The sequence below is a fragment of the Amblyraja radiata genome, chromosome 5 (assembly GCF_010909765.2).
Source record: "Amblyraja radiata isolate CabotCenter1 chromosome 5, sAmbRad1.1.pri, whole genome shotgun sequence".
Lineage (NCBI taxonomy): Eukaryota > Metazoa > Chordata > Chondrichthyes > Rajiformes > Rajidae > Amblyraja > Amblyraja radiata.
In genome coordinates, this window is record NC_045960.1 from 23,107,640 (window position 1) to 23,124,431 (window position 16,792).

At 42.4% G+C, this 16,792-nt stretch overlaps 1 protein-coding gene across 2 annotated transcripts in view; it reads right to left on the reverse strand.

Moving 5' to 3' along the window:
* efcab12 (EF-hand calcium binding domain 12) overlaps positions 1 to 16,792 on the reverse strand; it is a 60,477-nt gene that overhangs the window by 18,881 nt on the left and 24,804 nt on the right. The window contains exons 4-6 of one of the 2 annotated variants that reach the window (XM_033020772.1): positions 15,244 to 15,445; positions 6,226 to 6,439; positions 1,722 to 1,836 (exon numbers count right to left, since the gene is read on the reverse strand). In XM_033020772.1, coding sequence (XP_032876663.1) covers positions 1,722 to 1,836; positions 6,226 to 6,439; positions 15,244 to 15,445 — 531 coding nt within the window. The remainder of the gene's footprint in view (positions 1 to 1,721; positions 1,837 to 6,225; positions 6,440 to 15,243; positions 15,446 to 16,792) is intronic. The other variant, XM_033020771.1, reaches the window with a different exon arrangement.

Consider the following 16,792-nt stretch of genomic DNA (forward strand, 5'->3'; position numbering starts at 1 on the left):
GGAGATCATGTTGCAGCTTTATATATCTTTGCATTTGGAATATTGTATGTAGTTCTGGTCTCATTGCAGGAAGGATATGGAGGTTTTGAAGAAGGTGCAGATGAGGTTTACTAGGTTGCTCCAGTACTTTGTGTATTTTTTTGTAAACCAGCATCTGCAGTTCCTTGTGTCTACATTTTACTAGGATGCTGGTAAATTACTAGCATGACAAGGAAAGGTTGGACAAACTTGGATTTTCTGGAACATCAGAGGCTGAGTGATGACCTGATAGAATTTTATAAAATTGGATAGACATAGATAGGATAGACACAAAACCTTTCTCTGCCACAGAAGGTAGTTGAGGCCAGTTCATTGGCTATATTTAAGAGGGAGTTAGATGTGGCCCTTGTGGCTAAAGGTATCAGGGGGTATGGAGAGAAGGCAGGTACAGGATACTGAGTTGGATGATCAGCCATGATCATCTTGAATGGCGGTGCAGGCTCAAAGGGCCGAATGGCCTACTCCTGCACCTATTTTCTATGTTTCTATGTTCCCAGGGAGCTAATGTCAAATATAGTGGGCAAATGTTTACGATGAGAGAGGAAGGTTTAAAGGATGTGTGGCAATTTTGTTTTACAGAGTGGTGAGTGCCTGGAACACACTGCCAGGGGTGGTGTTGGAAGCAGATATGATAGTGGCATTTAACAGGCTTTTAGATAGACACATGGATATGGGGGGAATGGAAGATTCCTGAACATTCTTGACGCTCTTGACAAATTCCACCTCATCTAAGCCCTTGGCACTGTGGCAGTTCCAGTCTATATTGGGAGAATTAAAATCCCGTACCAGGACAATCCTATTAATGTTGCAGCTGCCTACAATGTCCGGGCATTTGTGTTGCTCTAATTCCTGTTGACTATTTGGGGGCCTATACTACAATCACAACAAGGTGATCATCCCCTTTTTATTTCTCAGCTCTACCCATATAGCCTCACTGGACGATCCTTCATTAATGAATTTTGGACTACTGCCATCATGTTCTCCTTGATCTTCCTCTTTTACCTCCACTTCGACTCTGGGTCATTCGGTTCAGCCAGGTTTCCGTAATGGCTATCCAGTCACATGTACCTATCCACAACCTGAGTTTAACCTCCTAACCTGCTAGGCATTTGACATCAAAATAAATGCAATTTAATCCAACCTGAGCATTTTGGAGGCGAGAATGGTAACAAACAGTCTTTTATTAAAATAAATTTGAATGTGAAAGGCATAGATGCTGAGTAGCTGTTTGCCCTATTGTGAACTGGTGGGCAGTTTCAGATTAAGGAGCCTTTATTCTTTGCCATTTTCCACTGTATTCTTTGAGTCTGCTTGAGATACATATAACCTATAATTTATCTCAGCACCTCACTAGGTGTGAACTACACTCCACCATATCTGCATTGTTTGCATGAAAAGACCCATAGACAAACAAAAGGTAACCCATTTGACTCGTACTCCATCAGCCAGTCTAAATAGTTACTCCCTTCATCACCAGCAGTGTCACTGAATTATGTATCATCTACAGAATACTCTGCAATTATTCTTCCAAGTCAAGGAGACGGTTCACCACCCCTTTCTCATGGGAAATGAGGGAGGGACAATGAAGGCTGTCCTGGGCAATGAAGCTGGATCCCCAAAATGAATATGAATAAAAATAGAAGCATAGAAGAACAATAGGGCAAACTGGCTCCCATTCGCACCTAGTGACATGCCATCGCTCTGCATAACCTTTAGATACAACATTAGTCCCAGGCTGTCTTAGCTTCACTCTTTGTCCCGGGATGTAAGTTAACTTGTCTCCAGGGTGAAGTAAGGCTACAAAGAAAAGACACAAATTATAACTCTTGAATCAAGGCCGCAAGGTAGTCATTTCTATGAGGTGGACATTTCAATAAAAACGATTTGCATTTATACAACCATTTAACACCGTAAAGTATTGAGGCATTTAAATTTAATCTCATGCCACTTATTTGAGAAGCTGAATCATTAGGCAAAATGGATCACATACCTTTCATTACATTGCACCAAAAAAACATTCCAATGTATATAACACACACACAGGGCCAAAATGCATGCAAGGATGTTGTTAATCTTTCTGTGACATACCATTGACATCTCCCTTGCAAGGATGTACACTGCTGTATATCCAACCATGAGACTGTGAAGAACAATCAGATATCAACAACAATGATAATATTGACAGTCAAAGTCCTTTTCCTCGTGTGGAAATGTCAAATACAAGATGGCATAGGTTTAAAGAAAAGTTTAAAGGAAATTTACAAATTTACACAGAGTTCTAAGTGACTAAAATGCGTTGCCAGGGGAGGTGGTGGAAGTAGAGACAATATCAATATTTAAGAAGTATTTAGTCAGGCACACAAACATGCAGGGGACGGAAGGATATTGTCCATGTGCAGGTAAATTGGCATCATGGTCAGTACAGAATCATGGGCTGAAGGGCCTATTCCTATGCTATACCGCTCTAAGAGCTGTTTTACTAATGCTGGTAACCAAGTTTAGAATTTCAAAGTCCAATGGTGCCCACCATCTCAGCAATGTGGTAAATAATAAGAAGGAATGTAGCAGACTTCAGAAGAATACTCCGACAGTTCTGTCACCTCTAACGTGATCCCACCACCAGTCACAGCTTCCCGTCTCCACCTTCTGCAGAGACTGTTCCCTCCCCAACTTCTTGGTTCATTAATCCCCACCCATCCAAACCACCCCCTCCTCAAATACTATCCTTTGCAACCACAGGAGATGTAATACCTGTCCCTATATCTCCTGCCTTGCCTCCATTCAGGGACCCCAGTAGTCCTTCCAGGTGAGACAAAGGATCACGCCCATTTACTCTAACCTTATCGACTGCATCCGGTGTTCCCAATGTGGCCTCCTGTACATCGGTGAGACCATGTGCAGACTTGGCAACTGTTTCACTGAACACTTGTGTTCGGTCTGCCAAGGTCTACTGGATTTCCAGGTTGCAAACCATTTTAACTCCCCTTCCCATTCCCAAACAGACCTTTCTGTCCAGGGGGTCTTCCATTGCCAGGGTAAGACCACACGCAAACTATAGGGACAGCAACCCAATAGTATGAATGTTGAATTCTCCAATTTTAATTAACTTCGAAACCTTCCTGCTCTCGCTTCTCCTCTTCACCGGGGAGACGGCAGGAGCCGGGGGGTGGCGTGAAGGCAGCCGGTACAGCAAGTGGCCGGGGAGACGGCACGAGTCGGGGATATTGTGGCAGCCGGGGTTACAAGCTGCCAGAGAGGCGACGGGAACCGGGGTGATGTGGGAAGCCATTGTTGAGTCAACCCATTATAACTGAAAGCCATTGCAAAGAATTTAGTTAAAACAAGGGTTTACTGTAATTTTTACTTTTAAAGAGCAACAGAAGATAACTAGAAACGTAATACAAGGAGACAAGATGAAGTACGAAGGGAAGCTAGCAAGGAATATAAAGGAAGATAGTAAAAGCTTCTTTACGTATGTGAAGAGGAAAAAATTAGTTAAGACAAATGTGGGTCCCTTGAAGACTGAAACAGGTGAATTTATTATGGGGAATAACGAAATGGCAGACGGGTTTAACAGGTACTTTGGATCCATCTTCTCTAAAGGGCCTGTCCCACTGTACGAGGTAATTCAAGAGCTCTCCCGAGTTTTCCCCTGATTCGAGCTCGAGTAATGTACGTAGCGGATACGTAGGAGCTCGTGGATGTCATGTAGCGGCTCGCACGAGTAAAGGTAGGTACTCGGGAAATCCGGTAAACTCGTGACGTTTTTTCAACACTGTGACAAAAAGTCCACGAGTAAAAAAATACTTGTGATGAAAAAAATTGTTACTTTTTATTCGTATGAGCCCCTACGTACCCGCTATGTACATTACATGAGCACGAATCAGGGGAGAACTGGGGAGAACTTGAATTACCTTGTACAGTGGGACAGGCCCTTAAGGAGGACACAAACAATCTCCCTGATGTACAAGTGGCCAGCAAAGATCCTATAGCAAACAAGATAAACCACTCCTTCTAAATGCAATGGGCTGACGTGTAGTATGCAACGGAGCGGAACGTGGGCCTTTTTTTCATCCATTTCAGTAACCCGACCCGACCCGACTCGCAGTGTAATCAGCGTTGCGGAGGAACAGTTTGTGTTAATAAATTATAATTCTGAAAATGAGGGGAACATTTTTCCCAAATAACTTTTATTTTTACGAGGATGTTCGTAATCGGCTTCCGTCTCCGCACTAGTATCCTATGGGATCTTTGGTGCGGAGACGGAAGCCGATTACGGAAATGGGGCCGAAAATTACCCATGAATCTGCCCATGACCGTACTACGTCTTTTTCGTTGAGTGATCTATCTCGCTTGCTATAGGATCTTTGGTGGCCAGAGGTGACGGAGGAACTGAAGCAAATGCACATTAGGCAGGAAATGTTGGGTAGACTGATGAGACTGAAGACTGATAAATTCCCAGGGCCTGATGGTCTGCATCCCAGGGTACTTAAGGAGGTAGCTCTGGAAATTGTGGATGCATTGGTGATTATTTTCCAATGTTCTATAGATTCAGGATCAGTTCCTGTGGATTGGACGGTAGCTAATGTTTTCCCACTTTTTAAGAAAGGCGGGGGAGTGAAAACAGGGAATTATAGACCAGTCAGCCTGACATCAGTGGTGGGGAAGATGCTGGTGTCAATTATAAAAGATGAAATAGCGGCACATTTGGATAGCAGTAGCAGGATCGGTCCGAGTCAGCATGGATTTACGAAGGGGAAATCGTGCTTGACTAATCTTCTGGATTTTCTTGTGGATGTAACTCGGAAAATGGATAAGGGAGAACCACTGTATATAGTGTACCTGGACTTTCAGAAAGCATTTGATAAGGTCCTACATAGGAGATTAGTGGGCAAATTAGAGCACATGGTATTGGGGGTGGATAGGATAGAAGCTGACATGGATAGAAAATTGGTTGGCAGACAGGGAACAAAGAGTAGGGATTAACGGGTCCCTTTCAGAATGGCAGGCAGTGACTAGTGAGGTACCGCAAGGCTCAGTGCTGGGACCGCCGCTATTTACAATATACATTAATGATCTAGATGAATGGATCAAAAGTAACATTAGAACATTTGCAGATGACACAAAGCTGGGTGGCAGTGTGAACTGTGAAGAGGATGCTATGAGGATGCAGGGTGACTTGGACAGGTTTGGTGAGTAGGCAGATGCATGGCAGATGCAGTTTAATGTGGATAAATGTGAGGTTATCCACTTTGGTGGCAAAAACAGGAAGGCAGATTATTATCTAAATGGCATCAAGTTGGGAAAAGGGTAAGTACAACGGGATCTGGGGAACCTTGTTCATCAGTCATTGAAAGTAAGCATGCAGGTACAGCAGGCAGTGAAGAAAGTGAATGGCACGTTGGCCTTCATACAAGATGAGTTGAGTATAGGAGCAAAGAGGTCCTTCTGCAGTTGTACAGTAACTAGTGAGACCACACCAGGAGTATTGTGTGCAGTTTTGGTCCACAAATTTGACGAAGGACATTCTTGCTATTGAGGGAGTGCAGCGTAGGTTCACCAGGTTAATTGCTGGTATGGCGGGATTGTCATATGTTGATAGAATTGAGTGGCTGGGCTTGTATACTCTGGAATTTAGAAGGATGAGAGGGCATCTTATTGGAACATATAAGATTATTCAGGGTTTGGACACGCTCTGGGCAGGAAACATGTTCTCGATGTTGGGGGAGTCCAGAACCAGGGGCCACAGTTTAAAAATAAGGGGTAAGCCATTTACAATGGAGATGAGAAAATACTTTTTTTACACAGAGAGTTGTGACTTTGTGGAATTCTCTGCCTCAGAAGGCGGTGGAGGTCGGTTCTCTGGACGCTTTCAAGAGAGAGTTAGATAGAGCTCTTAAAGATAGCGGAGTCAGGGGATATGGGGAGAAGGCAGGAATGGGGTACTGATTGTGGATGATCAGCCATGCATTGAACGGCAGTGCAGGCTCAAGGGGCTGAATGGCCTACTCCTGCACCTATTGTCTATTGTTTAAAAACAGAGAATTGGAAACAAAAATGCAAGTTCCTAACTCAACTCGTCCGAAAACCGTGTGCTTTAAGCAACAATCTTTAAAAGTGGAATCCAGTAAATATTAAGATGATTTAGGTAACTAGTAGTATTAAAAAGTTAAATTTGAATGTCACCTTTTGTTAGCATCTTTTCAGTGAAGGCAATACCATAGAACCGGCACATTTTCAGAATTTTCCTGTATTCCATCAGGCACCGTCGGCGGAAAGCATTGGTTGCCTCCCCCATTTCTCCCCCCAATGTCGTTGGTAAAGAATGGCAGGCAATGGAACGATCCTCTCCCTTCATGTACAGGCATCTTTCCATTAAATCCGTGTGATGTCGTTTGCTCTACAATGATTAAAGAAAAAACAAATAAAGGACAAACGCTCAACCATAGCTATCGGAATACTATACGCTTCAGTAACCACACTGCAACAATCAGGAATGTCACAGGCTGAGGCCTAAAGGAATTGGTAATGAGGTCCACAAAAGACCCGAAACGTTTCGACCCAAAACGTTGCCTATTTCCTTCGCTCCATGGATGCTGCCTCACCCGCTGAGTTTCTACAGCATTTTTGTCTACCTCCACAAAAGAGAGGTTGGAGTTTATGACAGGGTGGCAGGAAGAGTTCCCTTGCTCCAGGTAGACAAAAGTGCTGGAGAAACTCAGCAGGTGCAGCAGCATCTAATGAGCGAAGGAAATAGGCAACGTTTCGGGCCGAAACCCGTCTTCAGACTGATGGAGGGTGGGGGGGGCGGGTGGGGAGAAGAAAGGAAAAAGGAAGAGGAGGAGCCCGAGGGCTGAGGGAGAGCTGAAAAGGGGAGGAGACAGCAAGGGCTACCGGAAATTGGTGAATTTAATGTTTATGCCTCTAGGGTGCAGACTGCCCAAGCGGAATATGAGGTGCTGTTCCTCCAATTTCCGGTGGTGCTCACTCTGGCCATGGAGGAGGCCTCGGACATCTACATTTGTCTTCACTAATCTTTTCCTTCTTACATATCTAATTAACCTTTTAGAGTCAGTTTTTATATTCCCCGAAAGCTTTCTTTTATGCTCTTTCCCCCCCTCTCTTAATCCTCCTCTGTTGAGTTCTAAATTTCTCCCAGTCCTCCAGTTTGCTGCCTCCTCTGGCCAATTTATATGCATTTTCCTTGGATTTAACACTATTCTTGATTTCCCTCGTTAGCTACGGTTGAGCCGCCTTTCCCGATTTCTTTTTTGCCAGACAGGGATGAACAATTTTTGAACTTCATACAAGCGTTTTTCAAATCTTTGCCATTGCATCTCCACCGTCAACCCTTTAAGTATAATTTCCCAGTCTAACCTCGCCAATTCCCATCTCATACCTTCAAAGTCTCCTTTCTTTAAGTTCAGGACCCTAGTCTCTAAATTAACCGAATGACTCACCATCCCAATGCAGAATTCCACCATATTATGGTCACTGTTGCCCAAAGGGCTTTGCACAACAAGATCGCTAACTAATCCTTCCTCATTACACAATACCCAGTCTAGGATGGTCTGTCCTCTAGTCGGTTCTTCTACATATTGGTTTAAAAAAACATCCTCTGTACATTCCAGGAAATCCTCCTCCTCAGCACTGCTACCAATTTGGTTGGCCCAATCTTTATGTAGATTAAAATCACCCATGATAACAGCTGTACCTTTGCTGCAGGCATCCCTAATTTCCTGCTTGATGCTATCCGCAACCTCCCTACTGCTGCTTGGTGGTCTGTACACAACTCCAACAAGCGTTTTCTGCCCTTGGCTATTTTGCATTTTTACCCATACCAATTTACAGCATCCAAGCTAATATCTCTCCTTACATTAATCTCCTCTTTAACCAGCAATGCCACCTTCCTTTCTGTCTATCCTTCCCGAATATCGTATACCCCTGCATGTTTAGCTCCCAGCCTTGGTCACCGTGGAGCCATGTCTCCGTAATTCCAACTATATCATATTCCTTAACAGTACATTCAATTCATGCACCTAATTACGAATGCTCCTCGCATTGGCACAAAGCTTTCATGTTTGTTTTTCTTATCTCCCTTCAACCTTTTGCTTCTGTCCACCTTTTATGTCCCTCTGCCTCCTTGCATTGGTTCCCATCCCCCTGCCCTGTTAGTTTCAACGTAAGCTTTCCTGCACTCTCTGTCCTATTAACTGCACGCATACGCTTCCACGTTGTTGACTCCACCCCCCCACTATTTAGTTTCAACCCACCCGTGTAACACTAGCAAACCTGCCTACCAGAATGTTGGTCCCCCTCCAATTAAGGTGCAACCCGTCCCTTTTGTACATGTCCCCCCTGCCCCAGAAGAGATCCCAGTAATAGAAACATAGAAAATAGGTGCAGGAGTAGGCCATTCGGCCTTCGAGCCTGCACCGCCATTCAATATGATCATGGCTGATCAACCAACTCAGTATCCTGTACCTGCCTTCTCTCCATACCCCCTGATCCCTTTAGCCACAAGGGCCACATCTAACTCCCTCTTAAATATAGCCAATGAACTGGCCTCAACTACCTTCTGCGGGAGAGAATTCCAGAGATTCACCACTCTCTGTGTGAAAAAAGTTTTCCTCATCTCGGTCCTAAAAGATTTCCCCCTTATCCTTAAACTGTGACCCCTTGTTCTGGACTTCCCCAACATCGGGAACAATCTAGATCTAGAATCTAGAAATCTAAATCCCTGCCCCCTGCACAAACTCCTCAGCCACACATTCAGATCCCCTATCTCCCTGTTCGTACCAACGAAGATCAGAACTAGATCCCAGTAATCCCTGCCCCCTGCAGAAAGAGAGAGAGAGAGAGAGAGAGAGAGAGAGAGAGAGAGAGATCTCTCTCTCTCTCTCTCTTTCTCTCTCTCTCTCTCTCTCTACAATTTTTTTTCAATTTAAAAACTTTATTGGCATGATAAAAAAACATTGTTATATTGCCAAAGTATAAAACATGACATGCATATTTGAAATGCATCAGTATAAAAACAAGTATACAGTGCATGGATAGATATGTCCCTGTACATAAACTTGCAATAGGCCGATAGCCCTTTATTGATTGCTACACGTTCTTGTAGCTGTAAGCAGTACAACACAATAGCAAGTTTAGCAATTCAGTATTAATTTCTTAGTGTTAGTTAATGTCGATTAGTGTGTGCGTACATATGTGCATGTTGGTCATTCACTGTCTCTCAGGTTATGGCATGCTGTTACGTATTGTGCACCAAGATGTGCCGTATTTCCTTCACCAAGGATTATTCTTAGTTTTGATGTATCATCTAGTTCTTTAAAATCAGCGGTTGTCAGACTGAGTTTGTCCCTCATTGACAAATTTATAGCATTTTAGGAGGAAGTGCACCTCTGTTTCAACCTCATCTGTCAAACAGTGGCCGCATATTCTGTTTTCTCTTGGTTGCCAGAATCTCTTCTGTCTTCCTTTTTCAGCTGCCAAATAGTGGTCACTTAACCTGTATTTGGTGAGGGTCTGTCTCTGCTTTATGTCTCTAACAGTTGAGAGATAGTCTGCCAATTTATAGTCTCTTTTTAGGGAACGGTAACATTCTAATCTGCTTTGGCTTTTGGTTTCTTTATCCCAATGTTCCAAGTACGTTTCTTTACATTGTTTGATAATTTGGTTCACTCTAATTGGTGATTGGGGGCCAGTATTGATCTGGGGCCGGTCAGGGTTTAACTGGATAGGGTTTAACTGAATAGGGGTAGTTAGTCTCAGTACCAACTGACACGGGAAACTCTTTTCTGGGTTCCCCTCTTGTGTTTGAAGGGCTTTAAACTGGAGGGTATCTGGGGGGGGTAGATTTAAGGTGATTCCAAAAATTTAGTGCTCTTTTCTGGATATTTATTATCAGTGGGTATCTGCCTAGTTCCGCCCTACATGCGTTTGTTGGTGTTTTCCTTTGGATACGGAGGGTGTTCCGACAAAATTCCGCATGCAGGGCCTCCGTTGTATGTTTTTCCCATTTGCTATAACTATGGTGACTGAGCGGACCCCATACTTCACTACCATAAAGCGCAATAGGCTGGATTACACTGTCAAATATTTTAAGCCAGATTTTAATTGGGATTTGGATGTTGTAGAATCTTCTTTTTATTGCATACAGTGCTCTTCAAGCTTTCTCTTTTAGTGCATTCACTGCCATATTGAAGTTCCCTGATGCTGAAATAGTTAGACCAAGGTAAGTATAGCTCATAGTGTGTTCGATAACAGTACCATTGAGAGTAAATTTGTATTTATCTTCCTGGCATCTGGGTCTTTTCTGAAAAATCATGATGTTGGTTTTCTTTAGATTTACTGCCAGGGCCCAATTTTGGCAGTACTCATCAAGTAGGTCCAACTGTTGCTGCAGTCCCTGTTCTGTGGGGGACAGCAGAACCAAGTCATCCGCATAAAACAGGGATTTTACCTCTCCGTCCAGAAGACAGAGGCCCGGCGCTCTGCTCTGGTCCAACTTTACTGCCAAATCGTTGATATATACATTAAATAGTGTCGGGCTCAGATTCATTGTGGGGGGTGGGGGTGGGATGTGGGGGGAGGTGAGTGCCGACCCGTCATAATGGGATCTCAATTACATTTTTAAAACTCGCTGTCCGTGATAAAAGCACGCTGGACGGACACGGACACAGACACAGAGCGCCGACGTCGCCCCCCTCCCATCAAAAAAAAATCTCAGTTGCTCATTGGGGGGGGGGGGTGGAATAGGGGAGAGGTTTCATAACAGCCCATTCATTTATGGAGCTGCGGGAGGGGGAGGGAGAGGGAGAGTTTTGGGTATAAGTGTGATAGTTGATTCAGCTAGTGTTTGTGGTAATGTCTGTTCTTTAAATGCGTATGTATAAAGGTTGTATAAACGCGGGGAAATTACCTCATAAAATCTTTTATAAAATTCATTACCAAACCCGTCTGGTCCTGGTGTTTTGCCGTTCTTCAATGAATTGATTGTCTCTTCTATTTCTTTAATTGAAATCTGTGCTAATTCTTCTTGTTCCAGTGGATTAAATGTTGGAAGTTTACAGTTATCAAGAAAGTTTGTAATTTTTCTCCTCTCTGTTGATGTTTTGGAAGTGTATAAATGTTGATAAAATTGGGCAAATCTTTCATTAATGTCTTTTGGAAGCTTTAACAATTCACCTTTATCTGATTTTATTTTTTGGATAGTATGGTCCTTTTCAACTTTTCTCAACTGGCGTGCTAAAAGTTTGTGTGGTTTGTCACCAAATTCGAAATTTTCCTGTTTAGTAATTTGAAATAATCTGATAACTCTTGCAGATAGAATTTGATTTAGCTTAAATTTTAAAATACTGCTATCTAGTTATGTTTATCTATATTCGGATCTATCGCGTTTTCTAAGTCAAGTTGTCTGATCTGTTCTTCTAATTGCAATTGTTCCATCCTATTCTTTTTGTTTTGATATGCTTGATATGAAATGATAGAACCTCTAATAAAAGCCTTAAAATGATTCCCATAATAACGAGGGCGAAATACCTGGGATATCATTGGTCTCAAAAAAGAGTTCCATCTGTTGTTTTAAATATTTACAACAATCTGGATTATTTAGTATTTGAGGGTTAAACCTCCAGAACGATTATTTATTAAACATTCCTTCTAGTTTTAAGGAGAAGGTTAGCGGGGAATGATCGGAAATAGTACTATTATGGTATTTGGGATTAATTGTGAAAGGTATTAATTTAGTGTCCACTAGAAAATAGTCAATTCGTGTATAGGTTTTATGTACTGATGAGTAAAAGGAGTATTCTCTACCGGATAGGTTTGCAATCCTCCATACGTCTATTATATTTGTATTTCTTATATACATATTTAAGAGTTCGCTGGATTTTGATTTTATATGCACAGAAAAAAAACAGAACATGTACTGTAAGTAGTTCATCTTATAGCTTGGTCCAAGTAGGTATTTACTATTTAAATACCGTATGTAAATAAAATAAAAAAGTTTTTTGCTTATTAATAATCCCGCATTAAACAGTGTCGAGGACTGTGAGTAATTTCCTCTAAGAGGATTACATTTCTTAACTAGGTCTAAGTGGGTATTTACTATTTAAATACCCAATTTTAATTAACAAAATTTCATAATTATTGGTATTCGTATATTAAACACATACTCGGTTGAAAACCATCTGGCTTGAAGGGGTTAATTGAAATCTCCGACCTGCCTGCCAAGCGAGTCTCTCTCTCTCTCTCTCTCTCACTCACTCCTCCCATCTCCAAACACTGTCGCCTCTCTCTCGCTTTGGCCTGGCAGTTACTGGAAGCTCCAACACCCCCCCCCCCCCCCCATCGGATAGATATTAAACATATTTTAGATATAAACCGATACAATGACCATTGGCTAGAGGTCGTAAATCTAGTAACTATTAAGTATTAGCTTTAAAAAGGAACGGGTTGGTATTAGGTGTTAACGTTAGGTTTTAGGTTGAAGTAAACGGTTTAGTACAATTGTTAGTTTTTTATGTGTTAATGATAGAATTATTTATATAATTTGTTAGTAGATTATTATGTTACCATCGATTTAAATTGTTTTCTATGCTGCGTAATTCAAAAGTCTTGAATCTTCTCTTAATAAACACGAGGGCCTTGAACAGTCTATCCGCTTACATTCCAATCTATCTGGATTACTGTAACGCACTCTATTTTGGAGTTGCTCGTTCTTCACTGGCTCGTCTCCAGTTGGTTCAAAATGCTGCTGCTCGCCTTTTAACTGGAACTCGAAAGAGGGAGCACATAACACCAGTTCTGGCCTCCCTCCACTGGCTCCCGGTGCACTCTCGAGTTCATTTTAAAATTCTGTTATTTGTTTTTAAATCTCTGAATGGGCTCGCCCCGCCTTACCTCTCTGAGCTGCTCCACCCATACGCTCCTGCCCGGTCCCTCAGGTCAGCTGATCAGCTGCTCCTGGAGGTACCGAGGTCTAAGCAGAAGCTCAGAGGGGATAGAGCCTTCTCTGTTGCTGCTCCGGCACTCTGGAACGCTCTGCCGTTGCACGTCAGACAGGCCCCCTCACTGTCCATCTTCAAATCCAGTATTAAAACACATTTATACTCCCTGGCTTTTGACCATGCATGAGACTTTGCTCCTGCTTGTAGTGTTTTTAATATTTCTTTATTTTGAATATCTTTACTTACTCCATCTTTTAACTGTTATTATTGGTGTGTATTAACTTTTTTGTCAATGATTAGTGATGTACAGCACTTTGTTGCAACTATGTTTGTTTTTAAAGTGCTCTATAAATAAAATTATTATTATTATTATTATATCTATGATAAGAATGTCTGACATAAGCACCATGCAAGGTTGTTCGGACCATCTTATTTGCAATTTTTATATATCTTTTTATGTAAAAACATATTCTATCAAACTACCCCTTATAAATATATATAAAAGGTGTACATTAAACACGTGGTTTAGCCAACTGGTTCAGTGATAATTCAGTAGCCCGGCTAATCAAACAGAGCCGTGACATTCTACTTATCCTTTACGGTCTTTTTTTAAATCCTGCGCATATTTAAATGCGGCTTCTGGGTCAATAAAGAAGCGCTCCGAGCCTTCATATGTGACCCTTAGTTTGGCGGGATACATTATTCCATATCTCAGGTCTGGAATGTCTCCAAGAATCAGACGAGTCTTCGTGAAAAGGGCTCGTTTCTTAACCACCTCTGCTGGATAATCTCTGAACTTCCTGACAGACAGGAAGCAGCATGTGAGGCTGGGAAAGTACATCTCGGACCCGCAAACACTCAGCATAGGAGCTGCGTACTCTCTCCTCTCCTCTACTCTCTCTACACCAACGACTGCACCTCCACAGATACCACTGTCAACCTTCTCAAGTTTGACGACGACACAAACCTGATTGGACTGATCCAGGATGGGGAGGAATCTGCCTGCAGACAGGAAGTGTCACAGCTGGCGTCCTGGTGCCGTAGCAACAATCTAGAGCTCAATGCGCTTATGACAGTGGAATTGATTGTAGACTTTAGGAGAGCTCCCCCTCCACTCACCCCACTCACCGTCAACAACACCACAGTCACATCTGTGGAGTCTTTTAAGTTCCTGGGAACCATCATCTCCAAGGACCTTAAATAGGGGGCTACCATCGACTCCACAGTCAAAAAGGCACAACAGAGGATGTACTTCCTGCGGCAGCTGAGGAAGCACAATCTGCCACAGGCAATGATGATCCAATTCTACACGGTGTTCGTAGAGTCTGTTCTCACCTTCTCCATCATGGTCTGGTTTGGCTCAGCCACCAAGCACGACACCTGGAGGCTGCAGCGAATCGTCCGATCAGCTGAGAAGATTATTGGCTGCAACCTTCCCTCCATTGATGAACTGTACACTGCAAGGGCCAGGAAGCGAGCGGGCAAGATCATCTCTGACCCCTCTCACCCTGGCCACAAACTCTTTGAATCACTTCCCTCTGGAAGGCGACTCCGGACTGTCAAAGCTGCCACAGCCAGACATATAAACAGTTTTTATCCACGAGTAGTTGCTCTACTCAACAGCCAAAAATCTGTAGCCTCCCTTTGATTTGGTATTTTGTTGGTTCACATGCTTGATCAATGGTGTTTCATCATTAATGTTTTATTATTATTAATGTTTAGTGTTTTCGGAGTCATTCGTAACTGTCACTGTATGTCATGTTGTTACTTGTGGGCGGAGCACCAAGGCAAATTCCTTGTATGTGAATACTTGGCCAATAAACTTACTTACTTACTTAAGAATCTTATGTTTTCTCCTTCAAACATCAGGTTTCTTCCGATTGTCACTTTCTTCATGATGTCTTCAAGAACTGCTATGTCGTTTAATTTCAGGATAATCTGCCTTGGTGGAGCTCCAATCCCTGATCGGGCTCTCTGGACTCGATGTGCTACATCAACTTTCATTATTACCAAAATAGATTTGCTGGGTACTTATACTCATGGTAATTCGTATGAAAACATTCGTAAGCAGCAATACATTTCAGAATGATCACACTGGTTATAAAACATTTTGGACCATTGTGGGCATAAAAGGCACCAAACCAAAGAACATTTTGCTCTCTAATTTATATTTCAAACTTCAAAAACATTCCTGCAAATAAACTCTACAGAAAAACCATATACAGAAATCATTTTGTGTTATTCTCACCGTTTTCTTTATTTTTGTCTCCTGATCCCTCGCTTTGAGTTGCTCCATTTCTCCATCTGTTAAAGGCCTGTTTTCGCTCCATTCGACTGTTGGCACAGGCAAGGTATCTTTATGTCTGGGCACATCATGCTCATCTTTTGCAACTGACGCAGCTTTATTTGGACGTTTGGAGGATGCAGCAATCTTTGGCAAGTCGTACACTGGAATTAAAACAAAAAGAAGAAAACAATAATAAACAGAGAATAAGAGGTGGTGGGGTTCTTAAATGAGTGAGCAAAGAGACAGAGGGGTGTAAAATGGGGGTAGAAGCAATCAGGGATTGGAGCTCCACCAAGGCTCCACCAAGGTGAAAAGTAAAAGTGGCAGGCAGACAAATCCAGGGCAAAAATCAAAAAGGGCCACTTTTCAACATAATTGTACAAGGGGTAAGAGCGTTGTAAAAACAAGCCTGAAGGCTTTGTGTCTCAATGCAAAGAACATTCGTAATAAGGTGGATGAGTTGAATGTGCAGATAGCTATTAATGATTATGATATAGTTGGGATCACGGAGACATGGCTCCAGGGTGACCAAGGCTGGGAGCTGAACATCCAGGGATATTCAATATTCAGGAGGGATAGACAGAAAGGAAAAGGAGGTGGGGAAGCGTTGCTGGTTAGAGAGGAGATTAACGCAATGGAAAGGAAGGACATTAGCTTGGAGGATGTGGAATCGATATGGGTAGAGCTGCGAAACACTAAGGGGCAGAAAACGCTAGTGGGTGTTGTGTACAGGCCACCTAACAGTAGTAGTGAAGTTGGGTGGGCATCAAACAGGAAATTAGAAATGCGTGCAACAAAGGTAAAACAGTTATAATGGGTGACTTCAATCTACATATAGATTGGGTGAATCAAATTGGCAGGGGTGCTGAGGAAGAGGATTTCTTGGAATGTATGCATGATAGTTTTCTAAACCAACATGTAGAGGAACCAACGAGAGAGCAGGCTATTCTAGATTGGGTATTGAGTAATGAGGAAGGGTTAGCTAGCACCCTTGGGCAAGAGTGACCATAATATGGTTGAGTTCTTCATTAGGATGGAGAGTAACATTGTTCATTCAGAAACAATGGTTCTGAACTTAAAGAAAGGTAACTTTGAGGGTATAAGACGTGAATTGGCCAAGATTGACTGGCAATTAATTCTTAAAGGGTTGACGGTGGATATGCAATGGAAGGCATTTAAAGACTGCATGGATGAACTACAAAAATTGTTCATCACAGTTTGGCAAAAGAATAAATCAGGGAAGGTAGTGCATCCGTGGATAACAAGGGAAATCAGGGATAGTATCAAAGCAAAAGATGAAGCGTACAAATTAGCCAGAAATTCAGAGACCAGCAGAGGAGGACAAAGGGCTTAATTAGGAAAGGGAAAATAGATTATGAAAGAAAACTGGCAGGGAACATAAAAACTGACTGCAAATGTTTTTATAGATATGTGAAGAGAAAGAGATTAGTTAAAACAAATGTAGGTCCCTTGCAGTCATAAACAGGTGAATTGATCATGGGGAACAAGG